General features: G+C 43.3%; 1 protein-coding gene across 1 annotated transcript in view; it reads right to left on the bottom strand.

Annotated features, from left to right (window-relative positions):
- Positions 1-3,474: 3,474 nt before the first annotated feature.
- LOC147123429 (phospholipid-transporting ATPase ID-like) overlaps positions 3,475-17,790 on the bottom strand; it is a 342,460-nt gene continuing 328,144 nt past the window's right edge. Inside the window, exons 26-27 of the mRNA XM_085966014.1 lie at positions 12,378-12,508; positions 3,475-9,955 (exon numbers count right to left, since the gene is read on the bottom strand). Coding sequence (XP_085822140.1) covers positions 9,695-9,955; positions 12,378-12,508 — 392 coding nt within the window. The 3' untranslated portion in view covers positions 3,475-9,694. The remainder of the gene's footprint in view (positions 9,956-12,377; positions 12,509-17,790) is intronic.

The raw sequence follows: 17,790 nt of genomic DNA on the forward strand, positions 1-17,790 counted from the left end.
TTCAATTAGTATAGAAGAGCATGCCAGGAGCAGCACCAGGCATACCTAAAAATGCGGGGCCAACCTGGGGAAGCTGTAACACAGGACTACATGCATGCTAAACAGCGGAAGCAGCATGCTATAGACAGAGCTAAGCGATCCCACAATCAACGGATGAGATCAAAGCTTTGCAGTCCTGCCACATCCAGTCGTGAATGGTGGTGGGCAATTAAACAACTAATGGGAGGAGGAAGTTCTATGAATATCCCCATCCTCAATGATGGCGGAGTCTAGCACACGAGTGCATAAGTGGTGTACTGCAGGGATCAGTGCTGGGTCCTTTGCTGTTTGTAGTGGGCATAGAATATAAGAGCAGGGAGGTTATGATGGAGCTGTACAAAATGCTAGTTAGTCCACAGCTGGAATACTGTGTGCAGTTCTGGCCACCACACTATAGGAGGGATGTGATTGCATTGGAGAGGGTGCAGAGGAGATTCACCAGGATGTTACCTGGGCTGGAGCGCTTTAGCTATGAAGAGCGACTGGACAAGCTGGGGTTGTTTTCCTTAGAGCAGAGAAGGTTGAGGGGGGGACCTGATTGAGGTGTACAAAATTATGAGGAACATAGATAGGGTAGATAGAAAGGAACTTTTCCCCTTAGTAGCGGGGTCAATAACCAGGGGGCTTAGTTTCAAGGTAAGGGGCAGGAGGTTTAGAGGGGATTTGAGGAAAAACTTTTTCACCCAGAGGGTGGTTGAGATCTGGAACTCACTGCCTGAAAGGGTGGTGGAGGCAGGAACCCTCACAACATTCAAAAAGCATTTAGATGAGCACTTGAAATGCCATAGCATACAAGGCTATGGACCAAGTGCTGAAAAATGGGATTAGAATAGGCAGGGCTTGATGGCCGGCGCGGACACGATGGGCCTCTTTCTGTGCTGTATAACTCTATGACTCTATGACAAGGCTGAAGCATTTAAAACCACCTTCAGCCAGAAGTGCCGAGTGGATGATCCATCTCGGCCTCCTCCTGAGGTACCCACCATCACAGAAGCCAGTCTTCAGCCAATTCGATTCACTCCACGTGATAACAAGAAATGGCTGAGCACACTAGATACAGCAAAGGTTATGTGCCCCGACAACATCCCGGCTGTCATGCTGAAGACTTGTGCTCCAGAACTAGCTGCACCTCTAGCCAAGCTGTTTCTGTACAGCTACAGCATTGGCATCTACCCGACAATGTGGAAAACTGCCCAGGTATGTCCTGTCCACAAAAAGCAGGACAAATCCAATCTGGCCAATTACCGCCCCATCAGTCTACTCTCAATCATCAGCAAAGTGATGGAAGGTGTCGTCAACAGTGCTATCAAGTGGCACTTACTCACCAATACTCAGTTTAGGTTCCATCAGGACCACTCGGCTCCAGACCTCATTACAGCCTTGGTCCAAACATGGGCAAAAGAGCTGAATTCCAGAGGTGAGGTGAGAGTGACTGCCCTTGACATCAAGGCAGCATTTGACCGAGTGTGACATCAAGGAGCCCTAGTAAAATTGAAATGAATGGGAATCAGGGGGAAAACCCACCACTGGCTGGAGTCATAGCTAGCACAAAGAAAGATGGTTGTGATTGTTGGAGGCCAATTATCTCAGCCCCAGGATATCGCTGCAGGAGTTCCTCAGGGCAGTGTCCGAGGCCCAACCATCTTCAGCTGCTTCATCAATGATCTTCCCTCCATCATAAGGTCAGAAGTAGGGATGTTCGCTGATTATTGCAGTGTTCATTTCCATTTGCAACTCCTCTGATAATGAAATAGTCTATGCCCGCATGCAGCAAGACCTGGATGACATTCAGGCTGATAAGTGGCAAGTAACATTTGTGCCACACAAGTGCCAGGCAATGACTATCCACAACAAGAGAGTCTAACCACCGCCCCTTGACATTCAATTGCATTACCATCGCCTAATACCCCACCATCAACACCCTGGGGCTCACAATTGACCAGAAACTTAACTGGACCAACCACGTAAATACTGTGGCTATAAGAACAGGTCACAGGCTGGGTATTCTGCGGCGAGTGTCTCACATCCTGACTCCCCAAAACCTTTCCACCATCTACAAGGCGCAAGTCAGGAGTGTGATGGAATACTCTCCACTTGCCTGGATCAGTGCAGCTCTAACAACACTCAAGAAGCTCAACACCATCCAGGACAAAGCAGCCCACTTGATTGCCACTGCATCCACCACCTTAATCATTCACTCCCTCCACCACCGGTGCACCGTGGCTGCAATGTGTACCATCTACAAGATGCACTGCAGCAACTCACCAAGGCTTCTTTGACAGCACCTCCCAAACCCGCGACCTCTACCACCTAGAAGAACAAAGGCAGCAGGCGCATGGGAACACCACCACTTCCAAGTTCCCCTCCAAGGCACACACCATCCTGACTTGGAAACATATCGCTGTTCCTTCATCGTCACTGGGTCAAAATTCTGGAACTCCCTCCCTAACAGCACTGTGGGAGTACCTTCACCACACGGACTGAAGCGGTTCAAGAAGGCGGCTCACCACCACCTTCTCAAGGGCATTTAGGGATGGGCAATAAATGCTGGCCTTGCCAGCGATGCCCACATCCCAGGAACGAATAAAAGAAACATACAGACAGACAGGATAAGACTGACTGCTCCATCCAGCCTGCCCCAAACAATTATAATGCAACTAAGCATCATGACTCTCAGTGTGCCCTCCTACTTACAGTCATGCGATTTTTTGACGGAAAAATAGATTTTAAAAACTCTAGGCCATTTCAGGGGGAAGAAATCTCGGAAATTCCTCTTCGACCCCCAAAGGCGATCTAAATGAGTTCCAGATCACAGTGACCATGAGGTATATACCATGATATCTCACCTACCTCTTATACGCAGCGATGTCAGCCAAAGTGTAGCAAACAAGTGGCGGTGAGCAGCAGCTATTTTATGGGCTGATGTCATGTGGTTCTGTGTGCTGTGAACGAGGGGTGGCTGACGTCACGTGGTGCGGGGTGGCGTAAAGCAAAGTAGAAGAAATGAGCTCAGTGGCGCGAAGTACCGTTAAAAGGGAGGAGCTCGGTGGCGTGAAGCAGGAAAAAGGAGCAGAGTAATGCAGAGTAAAAGCGAGAAGCAGGAATAAAGAGGAGTAGAGTAAAAGAGAGGAATGAACACCCAAGGACCATGTTGCCCAAAAACCTACTCATTGTCACGGGCATGTGAGTATTATTATATAGTTTGTAATTCTGTGTCTTGTAATAATCAAGTCGCCACATTTGATTGACTATCTAAAATTGTGTAAAAAAAAAGAGGATATTTGTTAAGTATGATATAAAGAAAAAGGATTTCGTTCCAATGAAGAATAAAGTTTAGTAATTAACAAAGCGGGACTATTCGGGCCCAAGCAGGAAGTATCCTCTTCCCTTGAGGGAGAGAGATTCTTACCGACTAAGAAAATACAACAAGACCTGCTAAATTAGTAAATTTATTGTACAAGAGGAGACATCCTGGTGGCAGCCAGACCCACTTAACAGGAGGGTAAATACAATGACGTTTCATCTGGCACCCAACGTGGGGCCCAAGTAATTAAAAAACAGTAACAATCTCCAAACATTAAAAAACAAAAGAACCTAGAATTAGATAAGTAACAAAAGAAAAGAGAACCATTATTAATTTAGGAGGGAAATATAATAAACCACTTCACTAAGATAGACAAATAGGGACCAGGATTAACCACCCCGCAAAACCATACACAAGTAAACTACTTAGTGACTTTCCAAGGGAGAACCCCAAGGAGAACCCAAGGGTACGGTAGCATAGTGGTTATATGACAGGACTAGTAAGCCAGAGGTCTGGACTATTAATCCCACGATGGCAGCTGGGGAATTTAAATTCAGTTAATTAAATAAATCTGGAATTAAAAAGCTAGCATCAGTAATGGCGACATGAAACTACCGGATTGTCATAAAAATCCAACTGGTTCACTAATATCCTTTAGGGAAGGAAACCTGCTTTCCTTGTCTGGTCTATATGTGACTCCAAACCCACAGCAATGTGGTTGACTCTTAACTGCCTTATTAATGGCCTTGGAAGCCACTCAGTTGCTTCAAAAAACATGGACTGCAGCAGTTCAAGAGCAATTAGAGATGGGCAATAAATGCTGGCCTTGCCAGCGACGCCCACATCCCGAGAATGAATAAAAAAAAGATAATGTGGACCAAATTAAGAGAGATTGTTGTTGTTTTTCAGACTGGAAGGAACAGACAGTGGTGTCCCAGGGGTCGGTATTAGGACCACTGCGCTTTTTGATATATATAATGACCAGGGCTTTATTTCTCATCTACATGCCCTGCCTCAGTGACATCATCGAAAAACACAGTGTCAGTTTCCACATGTACGCTGACGACACCCAGCTCTACCTCACCACCACCTCTCTCAACCTCTCCACTGTCTCTAAATTGTCAGACTGTCTGTCCGACATCCAGTACTGGATGAGAAGAAATTTCCTCCAACTAAATATTGGGAAGGCCAAAGCCATTGTCTTTGGTCCCCATCACAAACTCCGTTCCCTAGCCACTGACTTCATCCCTCTCCCTGGCAATTGTCTGAGGCTGAACCAGACTGTTTGCAACCTTGGTGTCATATTTGATCCTGAGATGAGCTTCTGAAAACGTATCTGCGCCATCGCTAAGACTGCCTATTTCCATCTCCGGAACATCGCTCGACTCCGCCCCTGCCTCAGCTCATCTGCTGCTGCAACCCTCATCCATGCCTTTGTTACCTCTAGACTTGACTATTCCAATGCACTCCTGGCTGGCCGCCCAAGTTCTACTCTACGTAAACTTGAGGTCATCCAAAACTCTGCTGCCCATGTCCTAACTCGCATCAAGTCCTGTTCGCCCATCTCCCCTGTGCTCGCTCACCTACATTGGCTCCCGGTTAAGAAACGCCTTGATTTTAAAATTATCATCTTTGTTTTCAAATTCCTTCATGGCCTCGCCTCTCCCTATCCCTATAATCTCCTCCAGTCCCACAAACCGCTTCCCCCCCCGCCCCCCCGAGATATCTGGGCTCCTCTAATTCTGGCCTCTTGAGCATCCCTGATTTTAACTGGTGGCTATGCCTTCAGCTGCCTTGGCCCTAAGTCCTAGAATTCCCTCCCCAAATCTCTCTGCCTTTCTACCTCTCTTTCCTCTTTTAAGACAGACCTTAAGATCTACCTCTTTGGCCAAGCTTTTGGTCATCTACCCCAATTTCTCCTTATGTGGCTCGGTGTCAAATTTTGTTTTAATGCTCCTGTGAAGCGCCTTGGGACGTTTACTACGTTAAAGGTGCTATATAAATACAAGTTGTTGTCTGTTACAATTAACATGGCAGGATGCACATGAATGTACACAACAGCAGAGAAATACAATCATGTGTTATTTTAATTGTAAAAGATTTAATAAAACACATTGACTAAAAATATAAATCTAAAACATTTACTATCTTTGGTGTTCAGTTCACATGTATAAAATTTGAAATAATTTTACCATACATATATTCAATGATACATATTTTTTTCTTTTAAAGCGACACATGAAAACGTATTTGACAAACCTATCATTATTAAAGGAGGGAGTCGAGCCAGAAGAGCACTGTTTTTGGCATGATGACATCACGTGCAACTGTGTGATAAAGTATTACACTATAATCTGTCATTATAAAATGGGACTGATTGCAAATGATTATTCCAATTTCAATTAATTGGAATAAGTATATAGACTATTTGAATATATATATAACTGTAAAAAGAGTTGTACAAGAAAATTACTCTTGTTACTTTGGTGGTATGTTACCAGCATTTATTAAGTGTAAGTAAAGTTGGCATAGTTAAAGCTCTCCAAAAACAGCTTTTATGTCACAAACTCAACTGACTCACACTTCTACCTTTTGTTGTACCATTAACAGAAGCAATTTTAAGTCTTCTGAAAGCTTTCTGTACTAGCATTGATGTTGCTATGGACCCCCACCCAATTCTTTGGTTAAAATGATTGGCTGGCAACCTTCTCTAGGCTGCTGCATCTACTCTTCAACAAAGCATTTGTCTATGCATGAATTCAGCATGGATCGAAGAATCTTGTCTCAGTTGTTGCTTGAGATTGAGAATTCACTTTGTGGGGAACAACGGTTATTGATAAGATTAATGGAAAATTTGAGAGAATTGCGAATGGAGCATCAGGCATGTGTGCATGCACATGCATGCCCAACACATACCCACATACTGATAGTTTTAAAGGACAACTCATTGGAGAGCCAGTAGCCAATAAGTTATAATGAATTCTCAATCATATAATCCTGGATTCAAATCTAAATTTGTCCCAGAATTGGGGTAAGTTTAGTGCATTCTTAGCAAACACTGCAAAAGCATAGTATTACACCCTGAGGGTACAGCAAAATTGACATCCATCCTATAAACATGCCTTCTGATCTTAAACCAGTGCTAGCCACACACATAGCGAACTCTACCACAGTGATTACTACAGTATAACCTATTTGGTGATGAATTGTCAGATTAACATTTTTTGAGGAGAGTGACTTAATAATTATTTTCATAATTATCACCTAAGTCTGTCTTTCTTTATTGGATTATTAGTCAAAATATAAAAGAATGCTGTTAATAACAGAGGTTATTTTGACCCAAATTCATCACTTTGATCTTCAGACATATCTTCTCTCATGCAATGCACTGTAAAATGTATAATCAAATGGTATCGTAAAACGGTTGCAGAAATAGCCAAATGTCTGGACTAGAGAACTGCAGACAGTATCACTCTATTTTTGGATGAGTTCTTCTTTGTGTATTAAAGCTTCTGATGTTCCTTTCAAAAATTAAATATTTTGGTATTTGTATTAGTGCAAAAGGTATACAGTACTATGTTTCCAAATTATTAGTAAAACAAAATGTAAAGTTACGCACATTTTCCCCATACAAATCTTAACAGATCTATTTCCTTAGGCAGTGAACCTGTTCATATTTTTTCAAAAGTTACACAAATTACCAGGTTTTTGGTCATAGATTTAGAACTTTTTCTTATTCTTCATTTGATTCTATCATTTCACAGGCATTATGCTCAATTTTATAGTTAGTTAATTTCAAGAAACTACAATCATGGGAATGTAAACAAGATTACTTTTCCATTTCAACATGTACATTCACTAACATGAACAGTGAAACAAAAGAATTTCCAGGGGATATGCAGAGACAGCAGTGCAAGGCATGGCTTTAAGCATAAAACAAATACATGTTCTACAATCAAGAGATTATCCTATTCCTAATGTTTATGCTTTTGATTTATGTTACTTATATGAAGCAGTGTATTTTTTTCAGGGCCATTCTTAGTAATGCTCCAACATGATGCACCCAGATGGGACCCGAGTCTGCGCTGATTTCCCCAAATGCTGAGCTCCTAATTTTGCACATTCTAACCTGGTCGACTGATAAGTGAAGGACAGGCATTTCCCAGAGAAAGGGAAAAAAGAAAATAGAACGGATACTTTTGCTGGAACTATTGGCCCCAGTAGAAGAACAACTGCTCAAGGTGGTCAGGAAAGCCAAGGTCAATATTTCCCGAGCTATATTTTTCACTGGCTGTTTTCTGTTAAGCATATATTCATTAATTATTGCAGTGGTTATGATGGATAAATTGTTCAAGTGTGGACTCTGAAAACAACTGTCATGGTGATGGGTCCACAGCTGAAACGTCAACTTGACTGTTCTCTCCACAGTTGTTGCCTGACCTGCTAAATGTTTCCAACATTTTCTGTTGAAGTTAGTGTCCCCCTAGAAATAAACAGCAGTATTGTACAAAACCCTGTACAGACAGAAGGCACTGAAGACAAAATGTGGAAGATAGACGACCCAGGCTTGCACATTTAGAAATAAAGACTAAAACAGTAATAAGTATCATTACAGACTATTTAGTCTAGCTAGGTTTAGAAATGTACACAGGCAAATTGTAATCAAGTTACATTGAATGAAGAGGGATTAAGTTTGGAAGGCATGCATGAGGACACAGTGTGCATGTGGCCGGGTGTCTTGTGTATCTAGCATCATTTTGTCACTGGTTATGCCCTACAGTTTTAATAGAATTCTTTCATTTGCTATGGTTGTTGGGATTGCCCAAAATCATATAATTCCTTTGTTTTCTCTCATAGGGCAGTTGGAAGAGACGAGGGAATAATATTAGATCATAGCCAAATACATCAGCTGGGCAGACCATACATGGAAGAGATACATGAATCAGCAGATATGCTAAGGACCACACAGGTAAAAGAGAGATGACTGCAAACCACCACTAGAAGTATTATTTTAGGTCACATTGTAAAATTAGCATTCTTGTTGCAAAGTACATTTTGGATTTCGTGTATCAATATTTAAATGTATTTCAAGGTATTATTTTGTCCCCTTCAATCTATCATTTAGAACACCATACTTTTCTGATGTCTTCAATTTTTCTCTTTCACTAAATTTAACAATTTTTCTCTGTTTCACTAAATTTAACAAATCATCAGTGTATGCATAATATAATAGCTGCTCAGCTTCATAATCAGATGTCAATTCAGGTAGGAGACTATTTCCTCCAAATTTTATTTTGTGATTTCCAGCTATTTATGCCATTACTGTGCAAGATAATATGACTATTTCATTGGTATGATTGTGCTTAAAAATTTAAATTTCTGTATATTTACAACTAACCTCTCCTAGTCAGAATGTTGCATGGGAGCACTACCACTAATAAACACATCCTACATGAGATCATATTTCAATGGTATTTTCAGTGTATCCATGCTGTTCCTGATGTGCTTGAACTCCAATTTGAAAGCTCAGCTTGAAAATAGCATTAATACCCGTAGAACTGGCATAGCTCAATACAGTGAGTCTTATGTCCAATTTATACTGACATTTATAAAGCGGAGTGTTTCCAATTTCTAATGCACTCCAGTTTCCAACTAACAATATAAACAACGTGGATTTCCCTTGGAATGGAGTAGCTTCTTTCAGACCTCAGGTGAATCCAGCACAAAACCAGAGTTTCCCCAAATTGACTAGCTCAGGAAGCAAGTATAAGTGTTCTGGGAGATAAATATCAGCCACTGCTGGTATTTACAAACACAAGAGGAATTATCTAGTTCATCACACTACCTAGTTCAAGTGCTGCTATTGTTAATCTAGATGCTTTCTACCTAGAGTCAAAAGCAGTTGTGATTTCTCATTAAAAATAATGAGAATTCCTAAACATTCTAGGTAGAAAAAAGGCAAATGGAAACAAGTCTTCTTTAAAGCAAACTCCATTTGAGAAGGTATGCTATTATGGATCACATTGCTAATTTACTGCTATTTTGATTCATCTACTGTAAACATATTGCATTCAATGTTTCTATATGTAAAGACTGTTTAAATTAGAATGCTCCTAAAAGTCAAAAACAGGTTCACAGCTGCAGATCTATTATTGTTATTTTACATCTGTCATAATATCTTGATTTCTTGTTTGTGCTGTTTAAGGTCAGACAAAGTTATGTAGGAGTTACATAAAATCTTGTACTATTCACATAAGAAGTAATTTATACAGTCAGTACCTCATTATACACAAATGCTAATTGTCTTCTTTGCCAATGGTCGTCTGTCATGCTTCTCACATGAAATTAGTTTCATTTCTGTGTTGTCTTCATGTTTTCTGTTATTGCATCCAGATTGATATTTCTCTCTTTACCACTAGATGATAATGTGCTAGCCTTAGAAGGCATAAAATTGATAGTCTTTACTCGCATATTCCTCCCTGAAGTAATGAGGGCACCAAACCCCCGTTGATGAGCAAAAGCATACGCAGACCGCCGTGTACTGGGCCGTCTGAAGTGTGAAACTGTTGGTTTTGGAGGAAGCATCTTGATTTGAGTAATTTTATATTGCAGCTGGAAAAAAATATTGCAAATAGTTCAGTGAGAGTTCATAATTATAGATTAAATAGCACATATACCTATAGTGAATGATATATTTAGCACCTTAAGGCTAAAATGCTAAACATTTGCTAGATATGTATTAGAAAATAGTATTGAATTCTCCATTGTCAATGAGTTGATACAGGTGGGCTATAGTCTGCAAATGCTAGAATGAAGACTGAAAGTATTGAGGCAGATTTCAGCCTCGGTCGTACTGCGTGTGTACCAATTCACGAGATGAAATGGACCATAAAAAGGGATGGAGACCTGTAATGCCAGATCCCTGCCTTATTTGTGTATTACTCACTCTTCTACTGGCCTGAGGTCAGGCACAGAAAGCTCCCACCTGCAAGAGGTGAGAGCTTCATAATAATATTCAAAGGACATGGGAGTGACATCATAATGTCTCCCAGGTCTTTTTCTGGCCTAGTATAGCGCCACTTCCAAATTACACCCATATGTAATGGATGTCCAGGGATGTTAGGGGATCAGCTGCAGACAGAATTTCATTTAAAAATAAGAAGATTAAATGATCAGTTTTATGGTTATTATTATGTTGATTTTCTTTTTGGTTGTTTTTCTGTTGCTACATTGGCTTTTATGAATCTTTCTGGTAATTGCTCTGCAGCTTATTTTTTTCTTCCAGCTCTATTAGTACCATCCAATGGGTTTCCTTTTGAGAGCTTTTTGGAAAAGAAAGAGGAAAACCAGTGGAAAGTTGACAAGCAGGTCAGGCAGCACCAAAGGTACTTGCCCGCTGGTACTCTCATACCTGCATCTACGGACAGTAATGCACCAGTACTGGGACAGGTGGGACAGGCTGCACCTGAACCAGGTCTTAGCAGAAAGGATAAATAGGGTGTTAAAAAGGACTTTAAACTAATAAATGGAAGGGGGAGGGCTCAGTCAGAAATAATAGTAAATATGATAGTTTAAAGATTTAAAAAAGGAATAAGAGCAGAGTTCAGGTCACAAACTGTAGGTGAAGGAAATACTAAAATAACTAAAGTAGTTACAGCAGGAGTGACAAATAAGAAACATGTTAAGTTAAACGGTGTGAGAAAGGCAGCGTCAGGGCAGAACAACAGGTTAGGGTTGCTTGCCGAAATAAGGGTTTTATATACTAACGCACGGATTGTAAGAAATAAATTGAGAGAATTAGAGGCTCAAATACAGCTAGAGGGTATGACATGGTGGCCATTACAGAGACATGGCTGCAAGCTGGTCATGATTGGGAGTTAAATATTCCAGATTATAAGGTGTTTAGAAAGTTTAGGGAAACTGGAAGAGGAGGAGGGGCAGCCTTATTGATTAAAGATACTGGGGGTAATTTGAACCTCAAAAAACGGGTGGGTTAGGGTCGGGTAGGAAGTTAAAGTGTTAAAAATCTGAATCCTGACCAGAACGTGCCTCTGACCCGCCCACTTCCGGTTTTAACAGAGGCAGGATGGGGGGGCAGACAGCTAACCCGCTCCCAGGGGGCGAGTTTTCCATTTAAATATTATAATGAGGCTGGCTTGCCTCAGATTTAACCTGAATTTTAAATTTAACTCTCCCCATACCGGCCGGCCCCGTTCTCTCCCTCCCATCACCCCCCCACGCCGATTGTTCTCCAGGCCGGCCCCGTTCTCTCCCTCCCACCCCCCTCCCGATCGTTCTCCAGGCCAGCCCCATTCTCTCACCCCCTGCCCCCACCACCAATTGTTCACTAGGCCGACCCCATTCTCTCCCTCCCAACCACCCCGCATGCAGATTGTTCTCCAGGCCAGCCCTGTTCTCTCCCTCCCACCCCTCTCCCGATCGTTCTCCAGGGCGGCCCCGTTCTCTCCCTCCTCCACCCACCCCCCTCGCCGATTGTTCTCCAGGCCAGCCCCGTCTCTCCCTCCTACCCCGCTATCCCGATCGTTCTCCAGGCTGGCCCCGTTGTCTGCCCCCCTGCTCCCCGCTGATCGTTCTCCAGGTTGGCCCTGTTCTCCAGACTGGTAATGATTCTCTGCCTCCCCCCACCCGATCACTCCCGATTCCCAATGTTCTCTCCCTCCCCCCTGAATATCCCCCTGGCCCCCCGATGTTCTCTACCCACCCCCCCACCCACCCCCGGCCCTCGATGTGCTCTGCCTCCCACCCGATCCGACTCCGACCCCCCACCACCCCCATCTGGCTTGGGAAACAGAGGTTTCAAATACAAATCAGGCCATGCCGTTAAATTCGACAGGGACTGCAGGAAACCCATTCTCCCGGGTTTCCTGACCGCTTCTGAGCCTCCCAGCTCCCAACCCACCTCCCGATTAAAATTACGACCGCTACTACAAGTAATAACAAGTAACATAATTACTAATAATAAATAGTTTTCCCGGCAGATAGCCTTACTCTATAACATGCATCAAGAACGTACTTTATCGCTGAAGGTAGGTCTCAGTTCAGCATTGAGGTATCGCACGATGACAACTGGCAGGACACACATTGCTGCTGTTAGGAAAATGGTCAGCCATACATGTGGCTGATTCAAGGCATTCCTTGCAGTACCTAGATAAAACAAAACAGAGTGTTAAGTTTAAAATATTCCAAAGACGAATTCCTTGGTTATTAATATTAATATTTTCCAGTGTATTCTCATTAGCATTTTTGCAGTTTATCCAATCGATTATTTTCAGTCTATTGTTCCTGCAAGGCTTTGAGGTCACTCTCCTTCTTCTGATGCTTCCTTGCCTTCCCCTAGTGTTCCTCATCCGATAAGGACTGCCGCTGTTGCTGTGCCTCCTCTAAATGCAGGTGAGGTTGTGGAATATGCAGCACACCATTCTAACACGGAAGACTCTTTGTGGGGCATATCGTAGGGAACCCCAGACTTGTTGAGACACCTGAAGCTCTGCTTGAGCAGCCTTATGATGTGCTCAATGATCCCCTGGTTTTGATTATACCTGTGTTGCTCCGGTGTCACAGGGTTGCGGAGGGGTGTCATGAGGCACTTGTCTCCCAGCAGCCAACCTGCCACGTTCCTGTGGGTTCAATATTGGGGGGATGGTTGAGTGTTACAGGATAAAAGCATCCTTGGTACCTTGCACAAACTTGCATGATCCTGCTTCCGTGATCGGACACCAGCTGGATATTAATGGGGTGGTAGCTGTTTGTATTGACAAATGAAGCTGGCTAATTGCTAAATATTAAACATACATTAAATTTTACTTTATTATAAGGTAGTCTTGTATGAAGTATATGTAATATTTTAGGTAGTGCAGATTCATATGCACATTTTGTATGCATAAACATCCCAGAATTTTTATTTTATTTGAATTTGATGCTACTTGAAGCTTTCAAGGTCGAGGCTAAAATTTGTATTTTTGTTAAAAAAGAAACAATAAAAGTTTGCAGCAGGGAAGGACATTTGATTCATGGGGGTAATCAAAAAAGGATGAGTTTGGGTCAGGTTGGAAGATAAAATGTTAAAAATTTCAAATCTAAACCCAACCCACCTCGAGCCCGCCCACTTCAGGTTTTAACGGAGGCGGGGCAGGCAACCAATCTGCTTTCAGGAGGCGAGTCAGTCGTTGAAGCCTTTTAAGGCGGGGGCGTGTTTCCATTTTAACTTGGTTTCTATTTTTAACTGCTCTCGTACGGGTTTCCCTGGCCTCGGGAAAGTTGGCAGGTAAAAGGAGTCGAGAAGGGCTGGATACACATAAGCAGTGGTGTAAGTGCCTTTACATCACTGCTTATGGGCCAGGAGGAGCAGGAGTGTTTCCTCCTGGCCAAACATGCTAACCTTGAAAAACTCTCACCCCGCCACCATTCCGACCCCCCCACCTTCACTCCCCCTCCCCGACCCACCCAACTCTCCCACCCTCTGTCATCCTCCCCAACACCACCCCCCTCCTCCAGCCCCCATGCACAATTTATCCCCCCACCACCACTAAACCTTCCTACTCCTCGGCTGCGGCCTTGTGGCACAGCCTTTCCCGCCCAACAGGCAGCTAAGCCTGTCAATTAGGCTGGCTGTTGGGCGGGGAACCTGAAAAAAAATCAAACACGCCCTGGAGTTAAAACTAAATGGCGTTCAGGGAAACCTGCACTTCTGCGTTTCCTGACCGTAATTCCTCCCCCCCCGAAACCACGCCCTGGTAAATATCAGGGCCATTATGTCTGAGCGGCTGTTTGCTAGAGCAGTCCAAAACAAATCCCACTGCTCTACTTTCTCTCCTTAGCTCTGTATCTTCCTTTGCTTTAAATATTTATCCAGTTTTCCATAAAAGACACAATGATCTCTGCCGCAAAACTCCCTGTGGTCTTCCTCAGCTGTAATTATCTGATAATCTTGTAAACTGTCACATGATCAGAACCTTCTATAAATTTAACATTATTTTTTTACTTTTGTACTCTTGGGCCTACTTATAAAACCCAAAATGTTGTTGGCTTTTTTTACTGCTTTATCTATCTGCATTTGCACTCTCAAGGAACTATCGGATAGATTGGGGGCAACTTGGGTATAAGCGTGCTCCCCGGGTGGCTAGAAACAGCATGTTATCTTCCTCGGGGCCCTCATTACAATAAAGAGGGTGAACATAAAGTGCATCTGACCGCACACCACAAAGGACAGTAAGACTGCGAGCAATTCAGCTCCTAAAGGCAGCTTTAAAGGAGAAGGCACAGTAAAAGACCAATGGGAGAGCCAGAAGGACTTTGTTTTTTGCAGGTAATGGGGCAGGGCTTTTAACTGTACATCTTCTGGTAAAGAGTGGTTAAGTTCTAAATTAATGAAGTGCTGATTTGTATGTCGGTTGTCAACATTTATTTGAAGGTTCCTACCTCTGAAAATCTTTATGCTGCTGTGCCATGACTGGGATGGCCGCAGTCCAGGACCCTTTGCAGCCTGCCTTGGATGGAGCTGGTAAGAGGGCAGCAGTGTTGTGGCAAGCAATAGGTGGAGGAACAGGGAAAACAAGTGTGGGTATGAAGAATGATGGTGCAAAAATAGAATGAGCGTGCTGGTTCGACTGAGAAGCTTCTCTTTATATCCCAAATGGCATGGAACAGGTTTACAGTCAGGGGGATGGGGGATTAGTACACTGTGATAGGGAAACAGCTGTTAGAGGCTCAGAGGAGGTCCCAGCTGTTGGGGGGGAGGGGGAAGGAGGTTATTCTGCCTCCAAATAATCCATATTGCAAAAGGGTGGATCCAAAGTACTAAACACGGCCTCCATAACTGAAAAAGACGAACAGCATTCTGCAACAATTTCTGAAGCAGCGCAACAATTTTAGTTCAAAAGGTCAAAAACAAAGAGCTTTCTTAGCACTGCTATAGCCTGCCCCATAAGAATGATAGCACTAAAATGATATATTAACCCTAGAAGAGGTACAGCGCAGATTTACTAAAATGATACTGGGACTAAAAAGGTTAAATTATGAGGACAGGTAGCAGAACGGGATATATTCCCTTGAGTTTAGAAAGGTTGAGGGGTGATCTAATTGAGGTGTTTAAAATGATAAAAGGATTAGATAGAGTAAATACAGAGATGCTATTTCCTCTGATGGGAATCCAGAACAAGGAAGTACATTCTTAAAATTAGAGCTAGGCCATTCAGGAGTGAAATCAGGAAGCATTTTTTCACCCAAAGGGTAGTGAAAATGTGGAACACTCTCCCCTAAAAGACTTTGGATTCTGAGTCAATTGACATTTTCAAGACTGAGATCAACAGATTTTTATCAGGTAAGGATATCAAGGGATATCGAGTCCATGCCTTTGTTACCTCTAGACCTGACTATTCCAACGCACTCCTGGCTGGCCTCCCACATTCCACCCTACGTAAACTTGAGGTCATCCAAAACTCGGCTGCCCATGTCCTAACTCACACCAGGTCCCGTTCACCCATCACCCCTGTGCTCGTTGACCTACATTGGCTCCCGCTTAAGCAGTGCCTCGATTTCAAAATTTTCATCCTTGTTTTTAAATCCCTCCATGGCCTCTCCCCTTCCTATCTCTGTAACCTCCTTCAGCCCCACAACCCCCCCTGAGATATCTGCGCTCCTCTAATTCTGCCCTCTTGAGGATCCCTGATGATAATCGCTCAACCTTTGATGGCCGTGCCTTCTGTTGCCTAGGCCCTAAGTTCTGAAATTTCCTGTCTAAACCTGTCTGCCTCGCTACCTCTCTTTCCTCCTTTAAGACGCTCCTTAAAACCTACCTCTTTGACCAAGCTTTTGGTCACCTGCCCTAATTTATCCTTATGTGGATCGGGGTCAAATTTTTTGTCTTAAAATACTCCTGTACGTTGTTGTAATTGCTTGATAGGATGGATGCTGGGAGAATGTTTCCCTTGGCCGGGGAGTCTAGAACCAGGGGCCACAGCCATTCAGGACTGAGATGAGAAGAAATTTCTTCACACAGAGGGTGGTGAATCTTTGGAATTCTCTACCCCAGAGGGCCGTGGAGGCTCAGTCATTGGGTATATTCAAAACAGAAGTCGATAGATTTCTGACTAGTAAGGGCATCAAGGGATATAGCGATAGGGCCGGTGAATGGAGTTGAGGCAGAAGATCAGCCATGATCTCATTGATCTCATTGAATGGCGGAGCAGGCTCGAAGGGCCGAATGGCCTACTCCTGCTCCTATTTCTTATGTTCTTATGTAATTGGAGTTGAGGTATGATCTAAGTAAATGGCAGAACAGGCTTGAAAGGCTGAACAGCCTACTCCTGTTCCTATAAAAGGCAAATCTGAAAGCAATAACGCTGGATTTTTCTGGAAGAAGTCTGTCCCTGTCTCAGTACTTTCAAATTGTGTACAGAGGTCTGTGAAATTCATTTACATTTCCTCTTCAGGCACAGTTAAGTGCAACCACCTGCAAAGCCATTCAGGAAATTTTGGAGTGATTGAAACGGGGGTAGAGGCAGCAATTGGGAGGGGGGTGATGTGGCAATTGCGGGGGTGGGGAGGGGAGCGGCGCGCGGTGGCTGGCATCGTCCCACAGTTTTAATGTGGAATCAGGAGGAGCGCTCCTGCTCCTCCCAGCTCCACATTTGGCTAAATATTCTCTTAATAAATTTACCTTTTTGTTGGCGGCTTGCAATAGTTCCTTTGAGTACTGCCGGTTGGGTCGCATGAAGACCTGGTGCACTTTCACCTCATATTGAGTGCGTGCTTCCTGCCCGCTATATTGGAGGCTTAGGCGCCCATTGAGCACATGAAAAATGAGTGTCTTTTTAGCGCCTGAGAAACATTTTCCTATTGACTATATACTCCCATTCCTTGATTTTCCTCCAGAAGTGTATTACTTCACACTTGTCAACATAAAATTGCATCTGTCACTTCTCTGCCCATTCCACTAACCTATCTATGTCTTCCTAAAGTCTTTTGCAGTCCATCTTGCTGTTTGGCAAATGTCCAGCTCTTGTGTTGTCTGCAAATTTCAAGATTGTGTAAGATTGAGCATAACCACAAATCTCAAAGTGAACTGAGTGCATCGTGAACAGAGTGGGAAGTTTAGAATTTGGTGAGAATAGGAATTCAGTGCAGAACGAGAAGGAGGTGCTTCTTTTTGCCTTTTAAGCTTGAGGCAGTCAATAGAGCGGCAGCTTTAAAACAGTGCTCGAGAGCCAACAGCAGCAGAGCCTATCGGGAGAAGCAGAGCGGCAGACACTAGACAAACAGGGAAAATCTCAAAAAGTGACATCACAGTCAGCATACCATGTGGAGCGGTGCGGGTAAATTACAGATAAGTATTACATTTATTGGTTAGTGTTTTTAGCCATTAGAGTTTGTGTTTTGTCCCTCCATGGCCTCGCCCCTCCCTATCTCTGTAATCTCCTCCAGCCCTA

The sequence above is a fragment of the Somniosus microcephalus genome, chromosome 2 (assembly GCF_052327205.1).
Source record: "Somniosus microcephalus isolate GS21.2 chromosome 2, FLI_Smic_1.0, whole genome shotgun sequence".
Classification (NCBI taxonomy): domain Eukaryota; kingdom Metazoa; phylum Chordata; class Chondrichthyes; order Squaliformes; family Somniosidae; genus Somniosus; species Somniosus microcephalus.